This window comes from Diaphorina citri, unplaced genomic scaffold, assembly GCF_000475195.1.
Source record: "Diaphorina citri unplaced genomic scaffold, Diaci psyllid genome assembly version 1.1 scaffold2641, whole genome shotgun sequence".
In the NCBI taxonomy this organism is placed as follows: domain Eukaryota; kingdom Metazoa; phylum Arthropoda; class Insecta; order Hemiptera; family Psyllidae; genus Diaphorina; species Diaphorina citri.
This window is the reverse complement of record NW_007380058.1, coordinates 18,873-32,065: the sequence shown is the minus strand read 5'-3', so window position 1 is coordinate 32,065 and position 13,193 is coordinate 18,873. Positions and strand designations below refer to the sequence as shown.

General features: G+C 39.0%; 1 protein-coding gene across 1 annotated transcript; it reads left to right on the top strand.

The window, feature by feature from the left end:
* Nucleotides 1-9,188: 9,188 nt before the first annotated feature.
* On the top strand, nt 9,189-12,929 carry LOC113465362 (eukaryotic translation initiation factor 2D-like; the record flags this gene model as incomplete). Its single annotated transcript, XM_026830831.1, is given in 3 exon segments — nt 9,189-9,261; nt 11,157-11,405; nt 12,868-12,929. Coding segments are annotated over 3 exon segments (384 nt in total), but the record flags the coding sequence as incomplete, so codon positions are not given.
* Between the last annotated feature and the right edge of the window lie 264 nt (nt 12,930-13,193).

Here is a 13,193-nt window from a genome sequence, read left to right as displayed (position 1 = left end):
GCTCCGTTCGGACTTGAGCGCTTTGAGTTTGCGCTTGACCAGTTTGCGCCTCTCTTGGTCCACGTCCAAGTCTAGAAATATTGGGGGACGAAGGGTTATGGAGGTTTTGAAGGGTTATGGACCTTCCTAGGCTTCCGAAAACCAACCTAAAAACCTCAATGGTTGGTACATAAGAGAATCCTAAATGGTCTTGGGTTCTTTTTTAACTTTCCCAAATCATTTTATCTTGTTCGGTAGTAAATTTAGTGGAAAAAAAGAAGTAAAATGGTTTATTAGATAGGTACCTAGATATCACACTGTCTTTTCCCTTAAATTCAAGCTACAATGTTAATGATGTTCCCTAAAGTTACCTGGCGGATTGTAGATATAATTCTTGAATCTTTTCTTCAAGTTCTTGTGGTCCGTCTCCACTTTGCTCAACGTCATTTTCAGTTTGGCTCGTTTATCTTCTGGAGTCAGCTCTTGTATACTTTCCTTTACTGTATCTTTGACAGGACTGTGTGGTTTATCCACATTGCTATCGTCTTTGACATGTGAATAGCTTTTGGCATTGACTTGTCCATTGCTATTGTCTTTCACATGTCCATTGCTATTGTCTTTGACAGGAGTTTGAAATTTGTTTCCATCACCATTGTCTTTATCAGATTCCGATTCAAATATTAAAGGAACATTATCCATTCACTTCTGGTGCTGGTTCAATTCACTGCCTGATTCAAATATTAAAGGAACATTATCCATTCACTTCTGGTGCTGGTTCAATTCACTGCCTGATTCAAATATTAAAGGAACATTATCCATTCACTTCTGGTGCTGGTTCAATTCACTGCCTGATTCAAATATTAAAGGAACATTATCCATTCACTTCTGGTGCTGGTTCAATTCACTGCCTGATTCAAATATTAAAGGAACATTATCCATTCACTTCTGGTGCTGGTTCAATTCACTGCCTGATTCAAATATTAAAGGAACATTATCCATTCACTTCTGGTGCTGGTTCAATTCACTGCCTGATTCAAATATTAAAGGAACATTATCCATTCACTTCTGGTGCTGGTTCAATTCACTGCCTGATTCAAATATTAAAGGAACATTATCCATTCACTTCTGGTGCTGGTTCAATTCACTGCCTGATTCAAATATTAAAGGAACATTATCCATTCACTTCTGGTGCTGGTTCAATTCACTGCCTGATTCAAATATTAAAGGAACATTATCCATTCACTTCTGGTGCTGGTTCAATTCACTGCCTGATTCAAATATTAAAGGAACATTATCCATTCACTTCTGGTGCTGGTTCAATTCACTGCCTGATTCAAATATTAAAGGAACATTATCCATTCACTTCTGGTGCTGGTTCAATTCACTGCCTGATTCAAATATTAAAGGAACATTATCCATTCACTTCTGGTGCTGGTTCAATTCACTGCCTGATTCAAATATTAAAGGAACATTATCCATTCACTTCTGGTGCTGGTTCAATTCACTGCCTGATTCAAATATTAAAGGAACATTATCCATTCACTTCTGGTGCTGGTTCAATTCACTGCCTGATTCAAATATTAAAGGAACATTATCCATTCACTTCTGGTGCTGGTTCAATTCACTGCCTGATTCAAATATTAAAGGAACATTATCCATTCACTTCTGGTGCTGGTTTAATTCACTGCCTGATTCAAATATAAAAGGAACATTATCCATTCACTTCTGGTGCCGGTTCTCAGGAGTTTCAGGCTCATCTTCATTTCTCTCTACGGTTTTACGTTTTTCATGGTTTCTCTCATCAGTTTCGCTACCGTTATCTACACGATCATTATTTTCGTTAGTTTTACCTTCTCTTGTTAGTCCATCTGTTTCGAAATTTCTCTTAAGGATTTCAGGTTCTTCATCACTCTCAACATCACTATTTTCGTCAATTGTTTTATCATCTCTTGTTGTCCCACATCTTTCAAAATTTCTCTCAGGTGTTTCATGATTTCTCCTAACCCTTCCAAGTTCATCATTGTTTCTCCTAACAATGTGGTCACTACCATGAGAACTTCCAGGATAAAATCCGCCCCGGGCGGGAATCGAACCCGCGGCCTAGCGCTTACAAGGCAGACGCACTACCAACCAAAGCTAACTAGGCTGGCACGAATTTCGCAGGTTTCCTGGGTAACTATTGTTGTCCTGTCTTCTTCTTTTTCGCCTTTTCCCGTGTTCAGACAGGGTCAGCGTTTTGAACATTATCCCATCAGGATAAAATCCGCCCCGGGCGGGAATCGAACCCGCGGCCTAGCGCTTACAAGGCAGACGAGCTACCAACCAAAGCTAACTAGGCTGGCACGAATTTCGCCGGTTTCCTGGGTAACTATTGTTGTCCTGTCTTCTTCTTTTTCGCCTTTTCCCGTGTTCAGACAGGGTCAGCGTTTGTCGAAGCAAATCGTCCTTACCTCCTTGTCGTATTGGGAGAGTAGCTGTCTATCGTAGGAAGTTGCGAGGAATTTCTCTGGTGTACTAATGAGGCCCAGGTAGGTATAATGATCAGGGACGGAGCTCCAGACAAACTCAATTTATTTTTATTGTACATAATATAACATTAAAAATACAACATTTCAATGAATACAATTGTACAACGTCAGTTAGAAAAGAAAAAAAAATAATATCTAAAATTAACCTAACCTTAGTGGTGTTAAAAAGATAATAAAAAGATAAAAGGTACTTAATATTATGGAAACATACTTACAAAACTACTCAAACAAAGCAAAACAGCCACAGTCATCCAGTACAACAGACGCTCTCTTGCAGTGAAACATCTTGAGCGAAACACACTGATGAATAAAACACACTGGTAAAACATCTCGAATAAAACAGATCCTTGAAACATACTGATACTTGGATCATTTTAACGGTATCATACTAACTGATTTAACGCGAATCTTAGGTTAGAAATTCTAACATTCTAAGTACGAAGAGTTGTGTGTTACCAGAGAACAATAATTTAGATACCGTAGCTATTCGTTCATTAGTTTTTCTCCTTTTTTACTTTCTATTACCTACATTAAGTTAGAAACCAGGACTGGACAGAAGGGTTGTAGGTATTTGTAGGGCCTTAGGGGACCCTCGACTGCGAAGGTTTTTAGACGCGGGGGTTTCGCTCTCTATTCGCGGAGAAACGACGCGCCTACTCACATTAAGATTGAGTGGGGCCGAGAAAATCCAGCAGCACGTAATTGCCAGGATGGTCCCACTTCCGGATACCAACCAGGAGCAACGTTGTTCAAATTTGGTGATCCATTGGGACCGTATTCAAAGTGTCATCGTCCCTGACACCAGACTTTCTTTTTCCAAGAGGTTTGATAGAGGAAACTGGAACTGCCAAGGTCTTATCGAAAGCCGGAGAAAGAAGACAGCCGGCCGTTTCAAAGGCTTTAGATTTTTGCGATTTTTTTTTAAAGAGGTTTGACAGAGGGAACTGTAACTGCTATGGGCTTATCGTCCCGAACTCCTCCTTCTTCTTCTTCCCCTCCTCCTTCTTCATTTTTTTCTTCTCCTCCTCCTTCTTCTTCTTCCCCTCCTCCTCCTTCTTCTTCAAACAATGGGAGTGTAAACTCTGTTCCAAACTGTTCACCACCAAATATTTCCTCAAGAAACACAACCGATTGCATACAGGTAATCATTGTAAATGCAGTTTCTTTGTGTTATTATATCACAACTTTGGTGCTCACTGCAGCATTGTAGGATTTTTCCCAATATCTCGACATCCAATGTTTACCTACCATCCTGCACCGGTCGCTATGCGCATTTACATGTCATAGCTACTCATTTTCCTCTCTTTTATTCTACTCTCCTCTTTTCTACTCCATTGCCTTGTCTTCTCCTCTCTTTTATTCTACTCTCCTCTTTTCTACTCCATTGCCTTGTCTTCTCCTCTCTTTTATTCTACTCTCCTCTTTTCTACTCCATTGCCTTGTCTTCTCCTCTCTTCTATTCTACTCTCCTCTTTTCTACTTTGTTGCAATTCAGGTAAAGGTCTATTTTTGGTAAACTCTCTCTTTTAAAATGCAGAGGTAGCTCTAAGTTCAGAGGTTGGATTCCAGAAGTCCAGAGCAGGCAAGGTGGATATCGCCCAGCCTGACTTTGTTTCACTGTCGGAGGAACACTGTGCAATATACCTTCCCCTTTTAAATATTCTCTACCATTGCACATGTGACATGTTTGGCAACAATGCCTATTTTTTTGCTGTCACATTGATCTGGACACACTATAGGTATCTGGATTTTGCGGTTTGTTCCCGTCCCAAGCCTCCACCTAATGAGGAAAGGAGCTGGTTATTTCCCCAAAAAATTACGATGCCAAAACACCTGATTTGTCAGTCACAGAAGCACGCTAGTTAACATATTTTGTCCTTAATACAGAAAAAGTTCATACAAAAAAGCCCAATCTGAGGTTTAGGCAAACAGCCCTCAAGGATGGGTTAAGCTTTTACGAATCTAACTTATCTAACATTTGTCCAGTGGTAACACTTCCTCGTTTGATTCCCTTACCCATCAAAGGATTAATCTCCATGCGGGCAATCATCTTCCTCGCCTCGTCACCTTTAACCCTTCCACCCCACTTGGTCCCAATTTTGTCCGTCATCAGCGCAACCGGATCGATTGTTTTGAACGAAGTGCTAGAAGTAGCGCTGTTGCGCGACTCCTCGTGGTAGTTGTGAATTGCGCTCAGTTCGAACGCGCTCCGTTCGGACTTGAGCGCTTTGAGTTTGCGCTTGACCAGTTTGCGCCTCTCTTGGTCCACGTCCAAGTCTAGAAATATTGGGGGACGAAGGGGTTATGGAGGTTTTGAAATGAGCTCGAAAAAACATAGTAGATTAGTAGATAAACCTTCCTAGGCTTCCGAAAACCTACCTAAAAACCTCAATGGTTGGTACATAAGAGAATCATAAATGGTCTCGGGTTCTTTTTTAACTTTCCCAGATCATTTTATCTTGTCCGGTAGTAAATTTAGTGGAAAACAAGCTGGGCCCGTCCCTCCGGGAATTTTTTAGCCTACCTATAGTTTATTCGATCGTGATTAAAGAAAATCAGTACCTATGTACCTACCTAAATCAGTTTATTATTATTCTTGATTTGATTTTTCGATTTTACTTTCATGTAATGATTTAAAATCAAGACTAGAGCCCGTTTTGGCTTTTTTACTGAAAAAAAAAAAAAAAAAAAAAAAAAAAAAGAAATCCGTCAAGATGGTTTGAAAGCTAAATAGAAACCTGAATATTTGCCTTTGAAATGCAAGATTATACACAAGTGTTATTTGTTAAATAAAAGACATTGTTGGACCAATTTTTCGAAGGCGCTAAACTTCTAAGAGTTTTGGTTCCGCCATTTGGAAGCCCATTTCCACCTCGGAGATAAACCAGGTAAAGGACTTTTGGCACAGTCTGTGTGCAAAGTGCAACATATGTTTAGTGAGGCCTATTTATACCTCACAATTCGACACACACCTAGTTTCTAGTTGAAATATTGCTAGTGCCTCATGGGAGCACGGTTAATGGTAATGAACTTGAATACCGGGGGTTCGATTTTCGGAGTCGACAAAAAAAAGGTAACTATGTATTATAGCAGCATAAGCGTCAGCAAGTCTACTTAGCATGAAAGGTAGTAGGTACGCCTATCTTGTAAGAGCTGGTTCGCGGTTTCGATTTCCAGGAACGGCTGTCTTTCTCCTCTCTTCCATCCTAGGACGATAAGACCTCCGTTGTTACACGTAGTTTCCTATATCAAACCTCTAAAATAAAAAAGATCTCAGAATATAAAGAAAAAAAAATAATAATAATAAAATAAAGCAAAGATTAAATAGATAAATAAATAGCCAAGTTAAAGTTTATTTATCTGTTAAATTTTATTTTTCATTTATCTGTACAGGACACCAAGTGTTGGAACTACGAAAATAAAATGCCTATGTATTTACATAAAACAACTCTAGCTGGGGGGACTTTGAACAGGGAGGACACCAGCCTGAATTTCCCCTTGCTAAAGAAAAAGAAAAGGTTTAAGTACGAAGGGCATCCACTCGTAAAATTTCAAAGTGAAAACCAAATTTATAGGTATTCCACAATTCATAGATTTTATATTCCCGAAAAATACATATATTATGTACTCAGTGGAATATCAGAATATTATTGTAAAATTGAAAATGAATAATAAATTTATTATTAATCTATTTTGTAGTCAAAACCCAATGTCAGCCCAAAGCAATCACCCCAGGGCTGATTGAGAGGCTGACGAAAAACGCCGACCCCCGTCTGTACACGGGAAAAGACGAAAAAGAAGAAGTCTATAGGTACCTACTCCTAATAATAAGATGTATTCACCGAAGCTGCTGATTTAAATAATAGAAATCAAACTCCATGGTCTGCTGAATTAAATATCATAGTTCATTCACTGCTGATTCAAATAAGATAGTATTCAGAGCCCATTCTCTGCTGATTTAAATACCATAGTCTTCTGACTGAATTATAGGAACATACTCCATTTTCTGATTTAGATATCATAGTACATTCACTGCTGATTCAAATAAGATAGTATTCAGAGCCCATTCTCTGCTGATTTAAATACCATAGTCTTCTGACTGAAATATAGGAACATACTCCATTTTCTGATTTAAATATCATAGTACATTCACTGCTGATTCAAATAAGATAGTATTCAGAGCCCATTCTCTGCTGATTGAAATACCATAGTCTTCTGACTAAAATATAGGAACATACTACATTTTCTGATTTAGATATCATAGTATATTCACTGCTGATTCAAATAAGATAGTATTCGGAGCCCATTCTCTGCTGATTGAAATACCATAGTCTTCTGACTGAAATATAGGAACATACTCCATTTTCTGATTTAGATATCATAGTACTTTCTTTAATTTCCTTGGATTTGCTCATTGGACTGTTTTTAAACGCTTCAATGTATTCAGCATCATCTTCCGATTTGTTGTTGTTGTCATAATTGTGTGTCACATGCGATTTGTAGTTCTCAATTTCTTGTTTCAAATTGTTTAGGATTGTTTTTTGTCGTGCCAACTTGGATTGGGTTCTTTAATTTCCTTGGATTTGCTCATTGGACTGTTTTTAAACGCTTCAATGTATTCAGCATCATCTTCCGATTTGTTGTTGTTGTCAAAATTGTGTGTCACATGCGATTTGTAGTTTTCAATTTCTTGTTTCAAATTGTTTAGGATTGTTTTTTGTCGTGCCAACTTGGATCGGAGCTCCCCAATTTGCGTTTGAACATGTGTGCCAAATCGTTCATGTTCATCTAATTTATTTTTATTGATATTGTTAGCTTTTTGACTATCCTTTGTTTCAACTTCATTGCCAGTTTTGTCAATTGCTTCGTCATCACTTTGTACTCCGTCATATTTGTCTACATTAGTTTTAGCATCTACTGTTGGATCATCTAATTTGCGTTTGAACATGTGTGCCAAATCGTTCATGTTCATCTAATTTATTTTTATTGATATTGTTAGCTTTTTGACTATCCTTTGTTCCAACTTCATTGCCAGTTTTGTCAATTGCTTCGTCATCACTTTGTACTTCGTCATATTTATCTATATTAGTTTTAGCATCTACTGTTGGATCATCCTTCACTTCTGGTGCTGGTTCAATTCACTGCCTGATTCAAATATTAAAGGAACATTATCCATTCACTTCTGGTGCTGGTTCAATTCACTATGGATCATCCATTTGGTTTTCATAATTTCTCTCAAGAGTTTCTTCTTTTTCATCACTGTTCTTGACAGGTTTGTTAAATTCATTCCAACCATCATCATATTCGTTAATTTTACCACCTCTTGTTTTGCCACCTGTTTCGAGATTTCTCTCAGGAGTTTCAGGCTCATCTTCATTTCTCTCTACGGTTTTACGTTTTTCATGGTTTCTCTCATCAGTTTCGCTACCGTTATCTACACCATTATTATTTTCGTTAATTTTACCTTCTCTTGTTAGTCCATCTGTTTCGAAATTTCTCCCAAGGGTTTCAGGTTCTCCATCACTCTCAACATCACTATTTTCGTCAATTGTTTTATCATCTCTTGTTGTCCCACATCTTTCAAAATTTCTCTCAGGTGTTTCATGATTTCTCCTAACGCTTCCAAGTTCATCATTGTTTCTCCTAACAATGTGGTCACTACCATGAGAACTTTCAGTAGGGATTCCATGGCTGATGTTGTCTATCTTGCTGCTTTTGTTTGGTAGTTGATCAAGAGGGCTTGTTTGGTCGTGATCTCTCAGAATTTGATCAAAGTCGTCAGACACGCTTGGTGGCAGGATTGGGGATGGTTCTTTTGTTACATCTGGGATGGAGATGCCCAGAGTGACAGTCGACTGTGGACAAATATTGAAAAGTATCAAAGAACAGTACCTACCTACATAGATATGTGTGAAATGTGTATGTAGGTATATCGAAGGTTGGCATAGAAATAAACTGAGGGAGATGGTTTGCCCATCATTGAAGATCTTAGTAGACAGTCTAATTTGGTTCGATAAGTAACTAGGTAACTACCTATGTCAAAAGCAAGGAAAAGGTCTATTTAATTTTTTTTTTTTTTAGAAGTATACAAGTATTAAGTCTCAAGATCCAGATATTTACTAGAGGGAAACAATCAATAACTATTCATTGATGAGCTGCCCAAAGTTTGGGTTGCCAGATGACACCTAGGTACCTGCCTACCTAAAAAATCTAATACTAAAAAAAAAGGTCTGTGTAGACAGGTACCTACCTAGCTCAATACTCTCAATAGCTATAAAAATAAAAAAAGATCAATTTTTTGTCATAATTCTTGTACAATTTTATTACATTTTTTTTCTTCAAAAGTTGAAATTCCTTCAAGAGCGGGGAATTTTCGACTAAAATTGCCTTATCGCAGATTTGCGCTGAGAAAATACGCCATTTTCCGATCACATTGGAGTTGATTGGACTGGAACACATTTGCCTTGAGGTATTCATCAAGGCGGTCTAAGTTCACCTTGCCCTTGGGATCAATTTAATTCAGGGGTTTTCAAACATGCTCAAGCCTCACTGGCCACTTTTGAATTTCATGATTTCCCACGGACCACTCAGCCCCCCTCGCGGAAAACAGTTTGGGAACTTTGAAGAGAACATTTACTGATGAAATTGGGATCTCCTCTCCTCCAGCACGTAATTGCCAGGATGGTCCCACTTCCGGATACCAACCAGGAGCAACGTTGTTCAAATTTGGTGATCCATTGGGACCGTATTCAAAGTGTCATCGTCCCTGACACCAGACTTTCTTTTTCCAAGAGGTTTGATAGAGGAAACTGGAACTGCCAAGGTCTTATCGAAAGCCGGAGAAAGAAGACAGCCGGCCGTTTCAAAGGCTTTAGATTTTTGCGATTTTTTTTTAAAGAGGTTTGACAGAGGGAACTGTAACTGCTATGGGCTTATCGTCCCGAAATCGAAGAGAAAAGGAAGGCAGGATAGGAGAAAGCCAGCCGTTCCGAGAACGAACATTATCCCATCAGGATAAAATCCTCCCCGGGCGGGAATCGAACCCGCGGCCTAGCGCTTACAAGGCAGACGCACTACCAACTAAGCTAACTAGGCTGGCTTTTTGCGAATTTTGATTGCAGATATCTCAAATGGTTACTTTTTGGTGTTCTCGTGTTGACCCAGCACCAAATGGGAAATATTGTGTCTTTTATCGCAGAATGTCAACCTCGGTGACTACCTATTTGTGATAGTATTTCCTTGCCTGCTAACAACCCATGAGTCAATTGGAAAATTTTCCTAATCCCACCGTTTTTGCTTGTTGTACCAACCTAGGTAATAGGTATTTCATTTGTTGTACCTAGTTATGAGCATGTGTTCATGTGTAATGGTAGGCTTGCCAAATATCCGAAATGTCGATTCGGGACAAGTTTTTATGTAGGTATACGATAGGTGATAGGTAACATATTATTAAAAACAGATAAACAAAATACAGTCGAACCTGGATAAACGAGAATCCAAGGGACCAGCTCATTTTTTTTTTCGTTTATTTCTCGTTTATAGAGGTTTAGCAAAGTGGAAGAGCGAACTGATGAACGGTAAACCTAGAAAGTTAGTTAAGTTAAAAAAACGCGTCCCGAATTTTTTCTGGGACAAAAACGGAAATTCGGGACAAAACGCCCCAAAATGAAAAACTGAACGGGACGCCCCCTGAAATTCGGGACTGTCCCGGCCAATTCGGGACGTTTGGCAAGCCTAGTTAATGGTAGCTATTTCATATGTTATACTTTAAACCTAGTTAGGTACTAGCTTGAAAGTACCTACCAATAAAGAACCTAGTGAGGCACCTCTCATACCTAACAATTTACAATCCATTAATTAATTAGGTAGGTACTTACGTAGGTTGCGTGTTTTACTAGCATTTACACTTGTAAGATTGAGTACCTACTAGAAATACAGTCTGTTCCGTAAAGGCCTGTTCTCACTGGTCGTGAGTTTCATCCGATTTTTTTCCGAATGTCCTGTAGGCCTGAAGAATTGTGTACATCAAGACCTGAGAGAAAAAGGACTGAATGGAAACGAAGTTCATAACCGAGCGGACTGGAGAAGACTGACTCAAAACGCCGACTCCGCTTAAGCGGGAAAAGGCGAAGAATAAGAAGAAGGCCTGCTAACAACCCATGAGTCAATTGGAAAATTTTCCTAATCCCACCGTTTTTGCTTGTTGTACCAACCTAGGTAATAGGTATTTCACTTGTTGTACCTAGTTATGAGCATGTGTAATCTGTAATGGTAGGTATTTCATATGTTATACCTACTTTAAACCTAGTTAGGTACAAGCTTAAAAGTACCTACCAATAAAGAACCTAGTGAGGTACCTACCTACTAGTGATGTGTCTCATGAAACTGTTTCGAAACGCGGTTTCGAAACCGAGAATACGGATCCGGTTTCATGAAATTATTTTCCCTTCCGGTATCTATGACCAAAGACCTATAACATGCTAAAATTTGAGCAAAATCGATGACCTTGCGCATTAAAGGGTTAATACTGCACCACACCACTTGAAAATAAAAGATACCTCATTTTGAGGTCCTTATCTATAGATTCTTTAGGCACTTATGTAACTACTTTATTTTACTACATATATTTCCACTCTTTTTCATTCCCAGGTGATCCTCTACCCATGAAAGACATCAAGAAGCACATAGTGGACTACGTATCCAAGGAAAAACTTCAGGATGAAACCAACAAGACCCTTGTCCATTTGAACGACACTCTCAAAGCCATGCTCCTGAGTAAAACAACATCGGAAGACATAGTCATAACGTACGAACAGCTGATTAAGGAGATCACAGGCAAAATGACACAGTCCTATCAGGTCACCATGAATAATGACCAGATCCTGTCTCAGTACAAAGGTAAGGCATTTAGAATCTCTGTCCGCGTTCCATATAAAAAAGTTACCATTTCGCAAAAAGTTACGACGTAGGTCATAAAATTAAGATGTGGTTATAATCGGGCCCTGCTAAGCCAGCCTACTCATAACGTACGAACAGCTGATTAAGGAGATCACAGGCAAAATGACACAGTCCTATCAGGTCACCATGAATAATGACCAGATCCTGTCATGCTCCTGAGTAAAACAACATCGGAAGACATAGTCATAACGTACGAACAGCTGATTAAGGAGATCACAGGCAAAATGACACAGTCCTACCAGGTCACCATGAATAATGACCAGATCCTGTCTCAGTACAAAGGTAAGGCGTTTAGAATCTCTGTCCGCGTTCCATATAAAAAAGTTACCATTTCGCAAAAAGTTATGACGTAGGTAATAAAATTAAGATGTGGTTATAATCGGGCCCTGCTAAGCCAGCCTAGTTAGCGCGGTTAGTAGCGCGTCTGCCTTGTAAGCGCTAGGCCACGGGTTCGATTCCTGCCCGGGGCTAATTTTTTCCTGAACAGATAAGGTTCGTTCTCGGAACGGCTGGCTTTCACCTATCCTGTCTTCCTTCTCTCTTGGATTTCGGGAAGATAAGACCTCTGTAGTTACAATTCCAGAGTTGACAAAAAAATTGGACTCATATTTCGTCAAATGGAGCAGTTGTTTCCGAGCTACGAAATAAAAAAAAAGGGGGGGTGAATGACACATTCATTTTTATTGTTCTCTAGATGCTGTTTACAAATGCTAAAATTGACAATTAAGGATTTTTTTCCCTAGCATCCCAATATTTTACCCGTGTTTTTCATATTCATTCATTCATAACAAACAAAACTATACTAATAAAGAGGTGCTCTATTAAACTGTTGGTATAACGGAACAAATTGTTCTAAGCTGACAGTCTAAAACGCTCAGTTGGGCTGGCTGAAGTTGAATCAAAGACGAGAGATCCATGCTTTGACTCTTTTGTTCAAAGTATTAAATACACTCAAGCCTCAATACTTACGTGACATTTTCGGGTTTCTCTCTGAAGCAGGACAATATCAGACTAGGTCTCAGAACACGAGGGTGCTTGAGATTCCTCTTCATCGCACACTGGCATATTCCAACTCGTTCCATGTGCGAACGGTGCGCTTGTGGAACGATTTGCCCGTGGTGCTTAGAAATGCCTTCAGTGTTGAGAGCTTCAAGATTCTCATAGCAGATTATTATAATGAGAGTCTTGAAGTCTAAAATCTATTCTTCTTCTTCTTCTATTCATTTTCTTCATCTATCTCTTCATCTTCTTCTTTTTCCCCTTTTTACTATCCTATCTTTGGTTGGGTGGAAGAGCTCACTGTGTGAGAATCCTGCCATAAAGCCTTAAAAAATAAATAAATAAATAAATAAAGCACTACTTATACTTACACTTATGTTACTTTAATTGTTTTTCTCAACAGGTAAACTGAAACCCATCGACCTGCAAGTCGCCACGCGGTCGGGTAACAAGAAGGTCACCCTGGTCCTTTTTACTATCCTATCTTTGGTTGGGTGGAAGAGCTCACTGTGTGAGAATTCTGCCATAAAGTCTTAAAAAAAAAACTTTAGTGATCCGTTGGACCGTATTCAATGTGCCATCGTCCCTGACACCAGACTTTCTTTTTCCAAGAGGTTTGATAGAGGAAACTGGAACTGCCAAGGTCTTATCTAAAGCCGGAGAAAGAAGACAGCCGGCCGTTTCAAAGGCTTTAGATTTTTGCGATTTTTTTAAAGAGAGGTTTGACAG